At 40.9% G+C, this 18,803-nt stretch overlaps 1 protein-coding gene across 4 annotated transcripts in view; it reads left to right on the top strand.

Moving 5' to 3' along the window:
* Positions 1-17,714, top strand: part of TMEM164 (transmembrane protein 164) — a 30,758-nt gene extending 13,044 nt beyond the window's left edge. For 3 of the 4 annotated variants that reach the window (XM_041396752.1, XM_041396755.1, XM_041396754.1), the window contains exons 3-7: positions 12-61; positions 1,604-1,670; positions 6,162-6,240; positions 15,310-15,410; positions 15,822-17,714. In XM_041396752.1, coding sequence (XP_041252686.1) covers positions 12-61; positions 1,604-1,670; positions 6,162-6,240; positions 15,310-15,410; positions 15,822-16,028 — 504 coding nt within the window. In that variant the 3' untranslated portion in view covers positions 16,029-17,714. The remainder of the gene's footprint in view (positions 1-11; positions 62-1,603; positions 1,671-6,161; positions 6,241-15,309; positions 15,411-15,821) is intronic. The other variant, XM_041396753.1, reaches the window with a different exon arrangement.
* The last annotated feature ends 1,089 nt before the right edge of the window (positions 17,715-18,803 follow it).

The raw sequence follows: 18,803 nt of genomic DNA, 5'->3' as shown, positions 1-18,803 counted from the left end.
TAACATTTCAGATTTTTCTTCTTGCCTGTCCCCCATGTCGGACTGCAATGATTCTCTTCAGGTATTACCTCTTCCTTACTGTTTTTCTGTCTACTTGTACAATGTATTTTAGAAGTTAATCACTGCTTAATTTATAAAATACTAAGGGAAATATCAAGTTGGAAAGGCATATTGGTTGGATTGAAAAATTTGAGAAGGGTCAGCGCTTAAATCAGGGTGTTGGGGCCCTTATCCTTGCTTCTTGTGTGTTGGTGGATTTGGCCTCACTTATGAGCAGGAATTAACTCAGTAACAGTGGATTAATGTATGAGCTACTATAATTTGTGTCATGGGCCTTGAACCTTTCTACCATCCTCAGTAGAAATTGTAACTGGGCCTTGCTGGAAGCTGTGCAGGCAGTCTGGGTCTGATTTCAAAATTGTGGATAGATAAAGTTAAATAGGCAAAGCAAATTCTCTCTGGCTTCGTTGGGTATTTCTCAGATCTCTGCAGTCTTTTCTAAAATATTGCACATTGTTACTGACTGCTGCAGCAGCAGAGCCCAGGGTGCAGCTGAGGGTGCAGCCAGTGTGTTGAGGGGAGGGTCAGGGACTTCCTGGGCACTGGTACTTGGCACTGGCTGTAGCTGCCACCATGGCATTAAACTCTGATCTTCCTTGTCTTAGTCTAGGCAAAAATGATGCTAGGGGAATGCCTTAGACAGTCTTTCATCAGCTTTTCCCTGCTGTTCCTTATTTCTGTAGGGATTATACTGAACAAAGACTGTATTAGCACCTCTGTGTTGGAGAGTATGAAAAGTATGTCTGCTGTGCAGGAAGTCTTTGCTAAAGACCAGTTGTAGAGCGGACGCCACAATATTTGTTGTTTTTCAGAATGGGTATTTCTATTTTCTAACACCCTGACAGCATATAAATTATATTTGAAAATCTGTTTTAAAATTGTAGTACCTTTTCATCCCTCAAGTTACTTTTAAATTCCTAGGAGTTTGACAGACAGTGGTGGGAGACAGTTTATTCTTTACTTTGTGTCTAATGTAAAATAGACTAAAATAGTTCTGATACCAATTTTCTGTTCCTGTGATCCAACAGTAGTTCAGAAAAAAGGTGGCTGAAAGCTGTACAAATGATGGTGTATCATACTACTTTCCTGCCTTGTGCTTTGCTTAGACTTGCTGTTGCATTTTGATAAATGTAATTATTTTATTTAAGGGACTTCTTTCAAATTCTTAAAGCTTTACTTTGAAGCTGTTTATGCACAGCATTAAAGAGAAGTAAAACCCTTCATCAAAGATGCTATATTAAGCTCTGGAAGACAAATGAACAGCAGAATTCCAACTATTTAGCAGCTTGCATCATGAACAGGATTATAGGCAGCCCAGGCTTTCTAGGATTCCAAAGCTCATTATAGAAAGCAGTCCTTAAGTGTGTATTTAAAGATAGGATTTTGTCCAGTTTTATTGCATTTAATAGTGACTTACTTAAAATTCAAGTCTAAACAATTTTTAAGCATCTTGCTGTCTTTTATTGAAGAGCTACTACATAAAAGACATGAAAACATTATTAATGCATTTTATTTCCATCAGTGAAAATATCTCTTTTCTAAGGTTGCAGATGCATATGCTGAATGGGGCCCTCTTAGCATTGCTGTTTCCTGTTGTTAATACACGCCTGGTGAGTGTACTGTGGTTTTCCTCCTCCTTTTTATTTATTTCTAAAAGATTATCTTTGGACAGATGTCATATGTTTGCTTTGCTTGGCCTTTTAAAGTTCACTTTATCAGGCTGTAGACTCCTGGTCACTACAGTGGAGCCAAAATAGCAGTCTTGGATTTTTGGATGTTTACAGCTTGGTATGAGAAGACAGTACTGCTGTATTGAGTGTTAGCTCCATTCTAGCCATTAATGGAGGGAAAACTTGATGGCTTTGAAAGAGGCCTTCACAGGTTAACCCTGTGGCCTGTGGTCAAAATTCAGTTTCAAGATTTTTCAAACTCTAAATGTAAGATTCCTCAGGCCTGGAAAATGCCAAATGTTGTTGTTGGCTGTCATTCCCTCTCCCCCAAGATTAGGCACAGCAGATTTTTTTTTCCCATACAAGTTTTCAAATCTGCTGTAAAACTTCAGTCTCCTGGACAAAAAAATGGAAGCTTCTGGCATAATTTCATGGTTTCCATTTTCTTGTAATGTATCTCTTAATTTTTTGTTGTTGGTTTTTTTAGAACCTCAGTAATTTCAAAATTCTTTTAAAATAGTAGTGTATTGCCAGTGAAAATGGCGAGTTGGCATATTCACTGAAACTACAGTAAAAAGTTTCTACCTTTGGTTATTTTAATCTTTCAGTCAGACTGTGCTAAACAATGCAGTTAAAAATCTTGCTAGACTATAACAGGCACCTAGGATAGTGTTCAAAAATGTAGCCTGAAAGGTGAGGTCAGTCTATTCTGTTCTTTCCAAGAAAATATGTTCCTGCCTTGGCATGAGGTTGAGGAGCCAACAGTTAACAGACTTAAGCAACAGATGCACCCACTTGCATTTGTTTGGCACCTAAATATTGCAGCTATTTGCTACATTATTTGCCATGTGCTGATAGAATTAAACTCTGTGCTTTGGGACAGACACTGGATAAAGATAAAACTCTTTCTTGTCCAGTCAGTGCTTTTTTGAGTTCTTCTTACCCTTTCAGAAATAAAAGATGAGAAGTTGATGAGGGAATTGGCTTGTTAGGCTCCCAAAAGGGAGCCAGCAAGGTATAAGAGGATATACAGGAGTAGAAAAATTTATTTTCATTCTGTATTTATATTCTATGGCACACAGTGTAGGTCCTGATAACCTGGCTGTGCATGTAAATTCATTTAACTGCCACAAAGACTCTGTTTGGAAAGCAACTGGGTTTGCTGGAGCTTTCATGTTGCATTAATCAAATTTTAAAGAAAAATTTTTCACTGGTATGAAAGTGGAGATTTTTTGCAAGCTGATGTCCTGAAAATATTGATATAGATAAAGTAAAAAACAGGACATGTCCCAGAAGTGTTGGATACATGGGTGTCAGCTCACATGGCTGAGATGGTGCAGTTTTAATGTTTCCAGAAGCTGCTATATTCTATTCTTAGAGCTATTTGGCCTGAGAGATCCACATTCTAATCTGTGTTAGGAGCAGAATCATATTCTGAGCAGGACTTTGAGTGCATTCCATGTATGCTCCAGTCATTGGCTGCTGTATTGTTGCTGATTGTTAGAGTAATAATTCACTGCACTAAATGGTTTAATGTAATGGCTGTGCCTGCACAGCAGAATGGAAGAGGTTTGGTAGCACATTGTCATCTCTAAACTGGCTTAATCTAACTGGCACAAGGGAAAACGACAGGAGCAGTGGGGGGCCGTTGAGAGATTGTGCTTGGGTGGCTGGTAGGTGATAAAGCCAGTTTGTGCATATTTGGGCACTTGTACATGCTGTGTGTATTAAAATGGTATGAGTGTGTAATTTGCTGATAATGTCTAAGAAGGTGGCTGGTAAGTACACAGCATTAGGCTGTGTTCTAGGCGTCCTACAGGAAAGACCAGAATCTGAGTTGAGTCCCTTCTATTTCTTTTCTGCCACACTCTGCAGTCTTTGTAGAGAATGATGGAGGTGGTGCTCTTGCACAGTGCAATGCCTGAGCCAGGGTATAAATAATTAACAGAGAGTGGAGTGCTACTGTCAGAAACCAGAGCAAAGTGTCAACCTGTGAGCCCTCTGAAAACCATCTGCTGTGTCTGAGTGTTCAATCTAAATTAGTATTGTGTCCATACTCTTTTGGGGTGAACTCAAAATATCTGACTTCGGGGCTCCACTCTACTGCTGCCTTGAAGAGATTTTTCTAAAGCTTTCTTCAGTGCATGGAAAGATCTCATTGTTCTCTTTGGGCAGCAGCTGGTTTAAGTTAGAACGTGAAGTCTTACTTGTTTTCACAAAGAGATTCTTTAAATCCTTGATTGAGGGGAGATCCCTTGTGCCTTGTCTTCATTTCCAGTTTCTCCTCACATGTGAAAGGTGCTTATGCTGAGTGAGTCTTTTATTGATAAAACTGCTTATAGAAAAGGCACAAGATGCAGGTGAGTTAGTTGCTCAGTACAGCTTGCCTTTTGTGTTTGTTGTAGCCTGGCTGTACAACTTGAGTGCTTGTACAATAACTCTGCAGCTCTATAGCAGGAAATGCACTTGCAGAATCAGCCAGGCCTCAGAACAAGCTGTCTTTTACAGTGGGAAAAAGATGTTTTGTTTTACACACACAAAAAAATACTGTCAACACTACTGCAGCATAACAACTGTTACTCTGTTCTCAGGAGTGTCCCAGCACAGTGTTTGTGTAACAGATCCTCACAACTCCACGGCTGTGGAAGCCCTTTTGACACCACAGATAAATGGAGAATGCTCCTTGGCAGGAGTGAGTGCCTCATGTCGTGGTGTTTATATCAGGAGCAATTGTTTCTGAAGTGGGAGAGATAGTTTTTTCTTCAGTTAGGATCACTGTTTTAGCCCATCCTAAATAATTTTAATTCCCTCACTTTGCTCTCTGTCTTGTTCACTGAAGGACAGTAGCAAAGGTTTAGGTTTAGGAAACCTCATCATTTTCATGAAGATCTTGCTTTTGCATAGTTACCTTGTGTTTGTTTTGGTACAGAATACTTGGGATGAAATAACCCAGCAGATTATATTGAAAGGTAGTTTTAGCTTAGTCTCTACAGGAGCTGGCTGACCACCTTGGAGGTTGCCATCAGGACACACACAGCGTCCAGTGGGGAAATGCCAGGACTAGCAAAATCCAGTTGTTGATTTTAGAATCTTCTACGTTCAAAATAGGATATAAGAATTGTAGTTGAATTGAAAAGATTACTGTGTTATTTACCAGCTGTTTGACTACTGGTTAGGAAGAAAATCAAATTCTCTTTCAACCTCTCTTCTGTTGATGTAGAAATTTCTGTAATGTTTCAGTTTCAAGGCTGTGACTTCAGTGTCTCAGAAGAGTCACAGAAAAAGGAAGGCTTTTCTCCCCACTCCCTGCTTCCCAACACACAAGCCACAGTGGTAGGTCCCGTGTCTGAATTCTTCTGGCTGGAAAATGACAGAGTCTCCATTTGAATCAAGGTTTTTCATTATTCCCATGAGATTTCATATTTGTGGTATTGTCCAGTTTTCAATTCAGAAAAATAATGCAGCAGGTGTGGCTTTTCAGCTCTGTAAGTCAGATGCAGAAAAAGCTGAATTCTGAATTTTTGAGTGTTTTCTACTACTGTTCAGTTTCAAATGTGTTGCTTTAGTGTAATAAATGTAGGCTGAGGTACTTATAGATGTGACTAACTTTCAAATACAGTGCATCCCTTCTTCTAACTGATAAAGAGCTAGAAATAGTTGGGTCTGGATTAGGAGGCTCAAACACAGAGATATCTTGAAGTTATTTTTAGTATTATTTTAGGTGTCTGACTTCTTAGAAGAGAAGTTACACTAATTCAAATAAACAAAAAAATGACTAACTGTAATTTCCCAAAAGTTGTCAGCAGGTAAGAAACACTTGATTCATTATTAACTGGTAACTTGCTTACATTTAATTCTGCAGCTTGTGTTTAAAACCAGTAAATGACTGGCCATTTTATATTTTAATTTATATTTGGTCAAGGTTATCAGTTCTGTACATGCATGCAGGTTGCTATAAATCAGGTCTTTTGATTTTCCTCTTATATTACTTGTATATATTTATATACTTTTATATATAAAAGACCTCATTTGTAGAGTTCTCTCATAAGTTGGCAAATATCTTTTCTTTCTAAAAAGACTTCTATGCTGTGGGGGTGTGCATAATTTCTGATTTAATTATTTTAGTGGTTTGCATTGTTATTGGTAATTCATGCTAGTAAAGAAAGGGAAAGAGCAACCTTATGTTACTCCTCCTTTGTTGTGCTTCTGGCTAATTTTGGGAATTACCTACTGGAAGTGCTGTGTTTGTGTTAAAGGGGAAGGAATGGGTACAGTCAGCTGCACTTTCAAGGCACTGACCGTTAATGTTTGTTATTATACATAGGTGATAAAATAACTGAAGGCATTGTCATGGGTTAGAAAAAGAATTGTTCCTTGGAACTTGGTTGTTAATGATGAAAAATACTTACAAATATTTTCCTTATTCCACAGCTTCCATTTGAAACAGAGATTTATTACATCCAGCATGTGATGCTCTATGTCGTGCCCATCTATCTGCTGCACAAAGGAGGTAGGTGGGCAGTTTTCTCCCTATGGATTGAACTGGTCCTATGGAATGAAAACACTGTGCTTACTGGATACCATCAGTTTTATTCTTACCCTTTTTAAACCAATTTTCTCTGTTTTTAATTAATAGTTCCTGATGTTCTAGTGTTCTAATGTTGGAGTTTTAACCCAGGTAATGAGTTGTGTCAGGCACTAAAAAAAAATTTAAAAAATGGTCTTTGGCCTGAAAGGATATTTAGAATGTATTTGCACAATGTGCATTGTCTTCTTGAGCAGCACCTCTGCCACCTTACAATATTCTCAGTTGTTGGTGGAATGTATTTTTAAGATTTTTATCTTCTTGGATGTTTCTTGAGAAGTACTGGAACTGAAAATGAGCCAAAAAAAAAAAAGTTGTCTAGTTAGATAAATCCCAGAAATTCTGAAGCTCCAGTGGAGTGTAGTGACATGTATCACTGAAATGAACTAGATTGCTTGTTATCCCTTCTAACAATGTTGCTGTCTTGCATTCACTTCTGCCACAATAGTTGAGTCAGTGTGGGACTTGTTTCCCTGGCCAGTGATTTTCCCAGTTGTGGATCCTCAAAGGGAATGCACTAGACATTCAGCTGGTGTGGTGCTCTGCCCCCCTCTAGTGCTGACATGCCTCTAGCTGCATTTTCTAGCAGAGCTGGATTGTTCCATCCCGGAAATAAAACATGATCTTTTGTGATCCACATGTTCAGTAGCCTTTAATGAATGCCCTGAGGATGTGATGTCAAGCAATGGGATGCAGTCAGGCTCTTCCATCCTGCTGAATGCATTGTGTTCTATACCAGTGGTCACTTAAAATCATTCATCCTCTTTCACTGTAACCTTTGTGTTGCAGTGACCTGATTGCAGTGTGACCTGCTGAGTGAAACTAAGAAAAATGATTCAAAGGAAAAATGAAGTCTTGTACTTAAAAAGATGATTCTGTTTCTTTATTTTATTAGGGAAATATGCCAGCCATGTTTTAATTTTAAGCCACCCTTGATAGCCTAAAATTCTAGCAAATAATGCCCAAGTGCAGGGTAGTTGTAGGAGTTATACAAACTCATAATCTTTGCAGGAGAAGGGTGACGAGCAGGGGGCAGAAAACATGAGCAGCCATGGAGTGAACTGTAGGTAGTGACAAAGCTGTTGTGATGTCAATACATCACCTGGTGGCCTTGGAGTTCCCATCTGAGGTCACTTTAAGACAGTCCTTTGCTTTAAAAAGGCTTGGCCTTGGATGATGCTTGATGTGTTCTTTTGATTGTTTGGTGGTTTGGTTTGGCTTTTTGCTTGTTTTGAAGTAGAGGTTCTCAGGGCTCTTCAGGACCTGGGACTGACAAGAACTGGATTGGCAGTTTGAAGGGTTTGATGTTGGACAGTTGTCACCCTGGCTCAGTGTTCTGAACCCCTGCCCTGTATTTATGTACAGGTATTTGCTGCCATCTAATGTTCACGTGGTGGCAGTAAAATTATTTAAAGGACTTGGTTGGCTGAACCTGTCAATTGAGATTGCTCTGGGCTGTTTAACTAATAAATGCTCCACTTCTTATGCACTTGGCTCCTGGTCACCTGACTGGGTGTAATTAACAAAACACCCATGAACTCCTGCCACAGGTGACCTAATGGATCATTTTTGGTGGAAAAATTATGCAGCCTAAAAATATTTGTTATTGTTAATTGTGTCATTCCACTAGCACCTCTGTTTAAGTATTTTCTGAGTAGGTCATACTTTGTCCTGAGTTTCTGTATCTTGTGAAAATTGCTCTTTCGTCACTGACATTGATCAGCATGCAGCTTGGTTTCAGTATTGTAAATAGAAATTTCCATCAGTGAATCTGTGGATTATGGTTGAGTGAAGTAATCATAGGGCAGAAATTCGAAAAAAATGAAAAGGAATGGATTGTATTTGGAAAACTATACTACTTCAGTTTTATTGGGAATCTGCCTACATCATTACTGGTGATCTTGATAGGATCCAAACATTTCTCAAAGATAGGGTGAGCAGAACACCTGAAGCAGAGTGGATTTGAGGCTCAGGCTATAGAGCTGCACCCTCAAGTTTGCTTGCAATACCCTAATCAGGCATTGCACCAGCCACGCACGCACATCCAACTGCCTGCTGAAGTGTTTCCTCTTTGAAAGGAAACTAGTGACAGTAAGCAAGGGCTGTAATAATTTATTTTCTGTCTTTTCCTGCTACTTATTGCAGTGGTGCAGGCTGACATGCCTTCATGTCCTTCCCGACCCTGTAAGAGGGGGAGCTTTACCACACTCAGCAGCACGTGGATGAGAGAGGTGTTTGGAACTCAGTGTTCAGTGTTGCACAGTGAACTCACTGGAGCTCAAGGACATGGATCCCTTTTGGGGAGTAAAAACTCCTCTTCCCTCTCAATCCTCTCTGTACTGAGTGAATATAAACTTCCATACTTCCATTTCTTAACGTATCTTCTTTCTAAGTGCATATATGCATGTATACATAGCATGCATGCCAGGCTAGACAAATTAAATGCTTTTTACACCATGGCTCATCTTTCTTGGCAGCACTAAGAGGATCTCATGCAAAATAGATGTAGTGTGGATGTAACAAGCCAGCACACAAGATTCCTACCTCAAGTCAGTTCTTACATAAAGTATATCTGCAGTTGGCACTTTTATTTTACTGGATGAATCTCACCTTGTATCACCTGCCTCCCTCCCAAAATTGCAGTATGCATGTGAGCAGGAGTCAGCATTCTAGAAACAGCTGGAGGAGTTGAACCAGACCTTGCAGGTCACTGTTTTCTCTTGTCCTTAAGAAATGAGACTCTCAGAGACCTTCAGTGGGGTCAGGACAGCTAAGTTCTTAAACTGTGCGTTCTTAAGATAATGAAAAAAAAATCTAGTTTGCACTACATCAGGTTTAGAGACTGATGATGACTGTTTCTGACTGTCTTAAGCTTGTTTAGTCAGGTTTTCCAAAGGATTTGACAAGGTCAGGTGTGCACCTTATTTCAGAACATCAAATCATATTGGAAGTTAATCAAGGCAGAATTGTTATTTCCTTAGTGCAGTGATCAAATGATATTCTAAATTACATTATTGCACAGCAGACTGAAATAAGGGTGAATTTGTAGCAGCTCCCTAGAGCTCAGGAGATAATCTGCCTGTGTTTTGATATCCCCAGTGTTATTTATTTGAGTTAGTAACTCCAGTAGGTAGAACAGGCTGTTGGCACTGAGATGTTTAGGATTCTGTGGCTGCAGGGAGCGATGCTGAGAGTCTGTCCTGCAGCTGCGGGCCGGTCTGTCAGGCCGGTCCGTGGGGCCGGTGTGTCCCGCAGCTGCGGGCCGGTCCCTCGGGCCGGTGTGTCCCGCAGCTGCGGGCCGGTCCGTGGGGCCGGTGTGTCCGGCAGCTGCGGGCCGGTCCGTGGGGCCGGTGTGTCCGGCAGCTGCGGGCCGGTCCGTGGGGCCGGTGTGTCCCGTAGCTGGGGGCCGGTCCCTCGGGTCGGTGTGTCCCGCAGCTGCGGGCAGGCCCGGCGCTCGGCGCGGCGCTGCTGTCAGCGGGCTGCGCTGCGCTGTGCGGCCGGCAGGCGGGGCTGTGCCCGGCGCCGTGAGGGAGGGCAGCTCCGGGAGGAAATGCCCTTCGGGAGCCGGGCCTCCGGCGATGGCCTGGCGAGGGCCGGGCAGCCGTGTGCGTTGCCCCCGTGTGCCTGAAGGGCGGATTTGCCGCGAAATAAATGAGTTTGCTGGGAATAAAGCAGAATTTTCTTCTTCGGCAAGTGCTGTATCTTTATAAGGAGAAATGTGCCAGTGTCTGACTGAGGTCCCAAGGACCTTTTGTTGATCTGTCTTTAAAAGTGGCGCCAGAAGAGAAGCTCTGTGGCATTGTCACACAGTCAGTTGAAGCTGTTGATTTTATTTTCCTTTTCTCCCTTCTCACGGAGGACGCCTCTGTGTGCTCGGCAGCGGGGCAGGAGCAGCCTGCACCGGCGGCCCCCTCAGGGCAGGCAGCGCTCCGGGCCTCAGCGCAGCCTGGCCTTGCTGCAAGATGCAGCACACAGATACCGAGCACAGATGAAAGGATCCTTTTTCCTTTGGTTGTAAATTAGGAAAGTGCAATTAAAACACTAAATTTGTGTTTTCCATTGGCTGTTAGGACCATATTTAAAGACCCTTTTTTAGCTGTTGCACCCTATGTCAGCCACTTTCCCACTTTGTGACACTTCCCTGCCTTTAGAAAGCTAAGGAAAGAAATAGCTAAAGGAGTTATCAAGCAAGCTTTATTATATACCTTTAGTAGTAATCCAGGAGAAATATCACTTCACATTTAGATACACTTAGGCAGTCATAAATCTAGTCCATCTCGATCTTTATTGAAATAATTGATAATGTGTGATACAGCTCTTTTGCTGAAACTGAATTACTTAGAGAGCTATTGACTCTTGCATGTTATTTCCCTACTCTGCTTCTAGCAATTCCGTGTTCTATTCCAGGTTTCTCCTGTAGTTTGAATATTCGAGGATAATCTTGTTTGATGATTTAAGAGAGAGGAAGAGGAGGGGATGTGTCTCTGTCCTGTGACCCTCGGAGCTTTATGCACCGGGCAGTTACAGTTGGTTTGAAAAATGAAGTATCTCTCCAGGAGATGCAGAAATTTAGAAGGGCAGGTGCCAGTATCTGGAAGAACTGCTACTATATGAAGGTAGAGGAAGAGCTACTGCTGCTGCTTTATAGAATATAAAAAATGATTCCTGAGAGAAACAGGTACTGTAAGAGCTCTGTCTGAGCTGATTCTGTTGGGAGTAGCTGGCACTGAGGGGAAACAGAAACCTCCTGGCATAAGGCACTAGTTTGCAACCTACACATGGAGTCAGAACAGCTGTAGAGGAAACATGGATTTCAGGATCATCCTCTTAAAAACATTTTTTTTTCCTGTTTTCCCCTGGAAAGGAAGTTTTATCTCTAGTCTAGCTCAATAGGCCACTCAACTGGAATTAACCCTCTGATCAAGGGAAATAAAAGGAAAATAAATTTGCCCATGTATTTTTGTAAGCTTGAAAATGAAATAATTGTAATAGTTGCTTGAGTTTTGGATTAAGCAGGTCTACTTATAATTGTAAGATAACTGAAAGAGAGCATGCAGCACTAGAAAACTCATAAAGCTCTATCAAATGTAGTGGGAATGAAAGCAAGGCATTAAAGAGATTATTTTAAACCCTACTAAATTAAAAAATTGTACTATATTTAGATTCCACTTCTCTGATTCAAACAGAGGGGTAATTTTCTTCTGCATTATGTTTTCACAGAAACACAAAAGGAGTATTGCTCTCTGTTGTGTTCAAATTTTCAGAAGCCTGTGTATTGAGAATTTTAAATAAAAATAATAGTTCATAAGAACATTTGAACTAGCACATTGTGGGGAGGGAACAGTATAAAAAAATGGCATCTCTTTGTTGATCTTCAGTTTTTTAAAGCCATGCTTAATTTCCTAGATGTTAAAATGATCGACTTGGCATATTCAAGGTCAACAAAGTCTTGTTTAGAAGCAGATGAAGAACCCCAAACTCTTCAGTCTATATGGAATCCTTTGTATCAATGCTACTGAAGTAAAGAAGTGTAATTTAAACGGAGGTATCCCCTGCCATGCTGCTTCAGCACAGGAGCAAACATGCAGCCTGCCTAGATGGCCCCAGCTTGGAATGGTCTCAGCTGTCTGGGGAGTGAATGCTTTTTGAGAATGAGATCAGTGCCACACTGGCACTTGGACTAAATTTCTGTAAGTGCTTAATGTATAAGAACTGCCCATGATCCTTCATAAATAGAGAGTGAAACTCTGCTCCCACCTACTGAAATTGATTTCCTATGCAAGCAGCTTTTGCCAAAGCCAACACAGGCCCTTCAAACAGCCACTCAGCTGGCTCTCAATTTTCCTGTTTGTGTTTTTCTTTTAACAGACTGTACTATGGAAAATAGACCACACTGCTCCATTAAACAGCAATCCATTGAATAGCAGGGCTGTAGAGTAATAAAATCTATAGTGGGTATTTATATAATGAGAAATGTACAGAAAGTATCCCGGGTATGAATTTAAAATTAGTTTCCCAAAGCACACTATGGAATCTAGAGTGCTCCAAAATGTTTTTGTGTGGAGGTCAGTGTTTCGTTTTTGTCCTTTGATGTCCAAACAGTGCTACTGCTGAAAACCACACCATTATTTTCAGGATTGCAAAGTTTAATAAGAAGGGATATTTTTAGTAGGAAGCAAGACCAAAAATCTGTAGAGAGCGAAAGTTGCTGACGTTTTCTTTTTTTTTTAAATTTTGCAACAGAGCAAGGATGTAGCAGAGGGAAATTCCTTGTTGGGGGAACCTGAAAAGCCCTGCTAAGGGACCTCTGAAATACCATTCCCTGATTAGACTGAGCTGGACATGAGAGGCCTGGGTTCAAACTCCAGTTGTGCCATGGATCCGTGTTGCCATCTTGTGCAATTTCTTTAGTCCTTTAATAACTGTTGTCTCCCTCCAGTCTCATTTTATAGCTGGGGTCACTTGCCTGTAGTGGTATTTATACCCTACCTGCCCTGTAAGTCACCTGGATATGGAGGTGTCTGTATTTCAGCTTTCCTGCATGCTCACCCCTTCAGACTCTCACCAGGCTTTGTCAAATACTTTTGAAATAACACAGGCAACTGCCAACAGAAACCTAATTTGGTTTAGCACTGCTCAGCCAGTTCCCGGGAGCTGCTTTGATACCTTATTTAAATTTCATGTTGTGTTTTGTATCTAGGTTAAACATGCACCTAAAACTGCAAGGACATTATAAATAAATTTTGCAAGTCAAGCAGTGTTTTCTTTACAGCAGAGAAGGGAGTACAAAGAGTTTCTGCAAAGCTTGACCAGGTCACCTAAAGTTGGTGCAGCCAAAAATAGAGCCACGATCTCCTGCACTCTGACACCAAGGCTCATTCCTCCTCTTCTCTCTGTAATGAAAAACCATATTCAAGGTGGTGTCACCTGTCTGATGTTTTCAGGCCATGGAGTTTAATGAATATCATTGCTGTCTAAGTCAAGACTTCTGTACTGTTTTCTGAATAGGATGCTAGCTCACACTTGCCAAGTGCTTCCCAAGAATTACTGTTGGGAATTTTTTCCCTTTACCTGCAGAACTCAAAGTAATTCCTGTCGAGTTCTCTTTTACCTTTGGTTTTACTTGCTGTTCAGACACCTCTGGCCTTCACCTTCTCCCTGCATAAGAAACCTTACAAGCTGCCCTGTGCTTTCCAAGTAGCTCCTGTGCCCAAATGTATCGTGGGCTGCCCAAGTCCCAGCCTGCTCAGTGCCCCACGGTGTGCAGCGGTCCCTGGGGTGATGACCCTGCTGCTGGCTCCTCGTTAGAGCCAGGAGGGGTGTGTGGGGTGCAGGTGTGCTGCTGCCACTCACACACACACAGTCTTAGCCTGTGCAGGCAGCAGCACAGCACTTGTGTTCTTGGGAGTGAGCACTGGGTGGATGTGCAGTTTTAGACAACGGCTTGTCAGTGATTTTGAATCTGTAGCACTCACAAGATGCTATTTAATTGAGCTTATTTCAGGTAGCTACTGGAAAATCAATTTGAACTGGTGATGGGTACAAATAATGGAAGGAAACTATACAGAAACTATTTTTGAAAGGGTCACAGAGCTTGAGGAAGCATTGCTCTAGAGACCTTAAACCTGAGCTGGGATGCAGCACTAAACAGTGATGTGGTCACAGCAGTTACTTGTATTTATCTCCACAGGATGCCATACACAGGCATTTTCACAGCACCTGTGGTCTGGTGGGTGCTGGGGCAGCTGCTCTGCATGTGGAGTTATTTAAGTTTCCAGTAGCCTTGTACAGTGCATGCTGAAGTGTTTCATTACTTCCTGGTAATTACTGAGTGTGCTGGCTAGCCAAGGCCAGTATCAATATCGCACTCTGTGCTCTAAGCTGTCCTCTGAGTACTGGATACATGTTCCAGTATTTAATAATATCTAATGGATCAGAGAGCAGATAAAGGCAGATAAAAATTGCCAGTGTATTTTTATAATCCTCTGAAACTCATACAGCAGCCAAACTGCATGACATTGTGCATCTTTCCTTTGTGTTCTGAGGCTGTTATTAAAGTCATAAGGCAAATAATATTTTCCCATGTATCTTACAGTGCAATTTTCATGTCTGCTAGTAAGAGTCTAGAGAACTCTGTAAACTGGTTTTGTTCTTACCATATGAAATTTGAATATTTAATTCCCAAGATAGTCTTGTATCTATGAGTACTTTTATTAAATCTAATTTCCTTGGTACATTCAAATCAGAGAACATTGTGTTTTGTCAGTAAAGCATGGTTTTGAGAGGGTAGAGAAAGGTTGGAATAATATATTTGCTACTTCATATGAAGGGAAAAAGCATTTTACAGTATCTGTGATATCTACTGATTATAAAACTGTTTGTAGTGTATATCTGAAAATATACACAGCAGCTTTCATTTAAAAGCACAGTCTGTCATTAATGGATTGACCACCTGATACAGCTTTTGTGTTCCTTGGTATTATTGGTGCAAGTTCCTTTTTAGCAGTTGTTAAACAACCATAAAATTAGGAAATGACAATTAGGCTGTGCAGGACCTGCACAGGACCTGCTGTCTGTCAGTTCTGTGCATGCTGAAATCATAATCCCTGCAAGAAGCAGGTGTTCAAGTATAAATAACCTGACAGATTTGAAGAATAACCTGAATTTGAAGATTCATTGTACACCATTATTGCATTTATTACTTCTGTGGTAGAAGGAAGAATGAGGTAAAAATCATTGATGTTGATGAAAAATAGACAGATTTAGTGAGGTAACATATTGTATGTCTCCCTACTGGACAAGGAGGAGGGAAAAAGCTGATTAGCATGCTTCAGGTAAGAAATAAAGCTCTCAAATATTAATTGCTATAATGGTATTGAGGAGGTTATCAGCTCGAGCCAGATGTCCTGACATCCAGGAGAGAGAGGATTATTCATTGAGAGTGTGGTGGCACAGCAGTGCAGCTGAACATTAATGTATTCCTTTCTTTTCAAGGTATCTACACCCCTGAACCGCTCTGCAATTTCTGGTGGGCTCTTTTATCCACGGGGTTTATGTTTGTGTATCATTTTAGCATCTTGCAGATCCTGGGATTGGTAAGTAAACCCAGGTTAATAAATGGATAGTCTGCAAGTACATTCAGAGTAAAAACACTGAGTAGTTTGAGTGTCCAGGTCTACACGGATAAGACTACTTGCATGCAAATTTTTGATAAGGCTACTTGTATAAAAAATGGCATGTTCTAACTAGCATTTGTGTCTTATATCTTGCAAGTACTGGTAAAATAGTTCATAGATTGGTTATGTACCTGCATAAATCCATTTATTAAATACACAATGGAATTTGGATCTGCTTTTTTTTCTGAAAGCTGCCCTAATTGTTTTGAGCAAATGTTTGTCACCTGAACATTTTTGATTATTATGGTAATTCTCTAAATTTTCACTGTTTTTAGGTGAATCAGTACAAGATAAAAATATTAATCGATAAGTTTATTGTTGCTTCCTCAGGTGACAGAAGTGAATTTGAACAACATGTTGTGCCCAGCCATCTCAGATCCTTTTTATGGGCCCTGGTACCGAATCTGGGCATCTGGACATCAGACTGTCATGACCATGACTCATGGGAAGCTCATAATCCTGCTGTTTCACAGTGCTGTCCCCACCTTCAAATGGAGCATGGACTTGCTTAGACTCCCAGCTAAGAAAATAGACTGAAATTTCTCCCCACAGAGTAGTTCATACAGGAAGCAGAGATATACTGGAAAACAAAGAGGGGGGATGAGAGGACAATGGCTTTATACTTCTTCCCACAGTTTTTTGCCTCAAAAACACCTCTGTAATGAAGTGAGGTTTTTTTTTACCTGATGTTTCTCACTGCCTATTGCCAATGGCAAAATTAGTGGCCTTATTCTGGGGAAGGTTCATGTTTTATACATTTTGTATAGATTACAGTAGAATCTTGCTAAGCCACCATTTAAAATTAGGCCAGGACCTGTCCACATTCCAGCAGAGAGAGTGCCAGTGCTACCTCGTTTTGACTCATTTTCCATTAAAGAATTGTACAGGATTGTATTCCCTGTACTTCTAGGACAGGAAATAATGCTGAATTGTAGCACTCCACTGATGTGAACCAACATGCTGAACTGCATCACCTGGCTTAACTCTTAAGGCTTGAATGTTCCAAAATGGTCACAGGAAATCATGCACACTTAATCTTCCAATCAGAAGTGCAAAACAGTGAGGTTCTACTGTATTTTCTTCAAGCTGGTTGAAAATACTGGGGAACAATAACTCATTAAAAAAATTAATCAACCACTTAATTTCTAAGCTGCAGTGGATAAGTACCTATCTAGTGAAGTCCCATCATGATGCTTTGGAGATGCTTTTATTTTGGTGAGGGGAAAAAAAGAATGTTGAAATAATTTTAAAAGACCATGTTAGGTATAGGCCATGATAAGATATTGCATCCACTGTTATGTCCTGACTTTGAACAAAATGGTTTTTTTTTCACTTACCTTAGACTGGAGAAGGAGTGGAGATACAGAGTCCAGTATAAACATCAGGGGTTGTTTTTTTATACTTAGTAGCTTTTGAAACATTCCTGCTTCATCTATGCTGATCCTCACTGACCAGACTGGGTGGTGAAGAAACTGAATGAAACTCTGTTCTCTCCCTACAGCTCTGCTATATCATGTGCATTGGTTTTAAAATAAGGTATTGAAAGGAATGTCAAATCAGTGCAGGCCTCTACTGCAAAGGGCATGTTCCAGTTTAGTAGCATGTCTTTTGGAGAGCAGGATGGAGATGGGCAGAATGGTCAACTGCGTGTACCTGCTCCAGTTTTGCAGGAGGAGAAACACTGGGCAGAAAGATAGAAAATCCTGACTGTGTTCTTCCAGAATTGTGAGTCCATTATGCAGACTGTTGTGTTTCAGGGCTGCAGATTTTTCTTGTACAGAAGTTTGGGGGAATTGATAGATTGTGTTGTCAAAGCTGTGACTTGCAAGATAAACCAAAACCATCATACCTCCTCCAGCTGGATCACCTGAAGGTATGTACTGAAGTTAAGGTACAGATGTTTATACCTCAGGAAACAAAAGTAAGTTGACTTTTTTTTTTCCCCCCCTTAAAAAAGAAAAAAAAAATTATTTTATGAGGAAACAAGTGGTTACTTCAAATATTTTTACTCTACATGATTACAAAAGGTACACCTCTATCAGAAATACCTTGTCCCATATTCTGATTTACAAATTGGTTTCTGGCATTCTTCCATGCCTTGCTCTGTGTGTGTATATACAGAAATATACTGTATGCTCACAACTTGAGAACATGCAGCATGTACCTAAACTATCCCTCAGGCATATACAGCTGGTGTATTACAATAGAAGGACTTTAGACAAATTTTACAAATACTATTTTGCATTAAGGTTTCTGTGTTTGTTTTTTTTTTTTAAATTGCCTTTTTTTTGCATCTTCCTTTTTTTTTTTTTTCTTTTTTTTTTTCCTGTCAGGATATTGTAGTTACTGGAAACACTTCTCTAAGCAGGAGCCTTTTCTTTTTTCCTTTTTTAAACTATAGCATTTCCTATCTGTAATCATCTGCTTCAGGGCATTCCAAACAAGTATAAAGCAGCTGCTGTTTGCCACCATTGACTGCCTCTGGTCAATTAAAACTGCAGGAGCATTTAAATGAGCTCAGGTGTCTCACTCAGTGCAGGCTCTTTGCTTGGAAAGCAGAATTTGCAAGCTCTTCTGGCTGACTTGAAATGCAGTAGCAGGAATGTGAACGGAGCTGACAGGGCCATCCCTGGGCAGTGGAAAGGAATTCCTGGTGCAGAGCTGCTGGGAGTGGCTGCCCCTGCCCTCCCTGCCTCCTTCCCTGCCTCCCTGGTGGTCACCTGTGCTTTTCCCTCTTGGCCTGCTCCAGTTGTTTTGAGTTACACAGAAATTCGAGGTGTAATTTCACCACATGGAGTTTGCTGATGGAGCTGCTCATCAGAGCCAGTGGGGCACTTGTACTGTCCTTCTAAACCTTGTGTGGGCACATTCTGGAGCTGGCTGAATCTTTCATACCAATTTCAGCTGAGAAAATGTCTCACTGGACAAGGCAACAAAGTAGAGAGGTAACCAACTACTGCACTTAGGAAGGATTTTAGAAGCACTGGAGCTGCAGTGAAGGTATCAAATGGAGTCAGGTGGGAAGGCAGACAGTGCAACCTTCACCTTCTGAACATAAGCTGTTCCTTTGTTGTTGTGCAGTATCAGTGAGGCTGTTTCAGTTAGAACAGAATCATTTAGGTTGGAGAGAACCTGTGAGTTCATCAAAGCAAGCACTGCTGAGCCCACCACTGACCCTTTTCCTCAGGTGCCACACCTACCTTCGTGTCTTTTACACCCCTCCTGCAGCCTGTTCAGGGCTTGATAACCCTTCTGGTGAAGAAATTTTTCCTAACGTCCAATTTAAACCTTCCCTGGTGCCACTCGAGGCTG

The sequence above is a fragment of the Onychostruthus taczanowskii genome, unplaced genomic scaffold (genome assembly GCF_017590055.1).
Source record: "Onychostruthus taczanowskii isolate IOZ18803 unplaced genomic scaffold, ASM1759005v1 scaffold13, whole genome shotgun sequence".
Taxonomy (NCBI): domain Eukaryota; kingdom Metazoa; phylum Chordata; class Aves; order Passeriformes; family Passeridae; genus Onychostruthus; species Onychostruthus taczanowskii.
The sequence above is the reverse complement of the archived record's forward strand: the minus strand, read 5'-3'. Positions and strand labels throughout refer to the sequence as shown.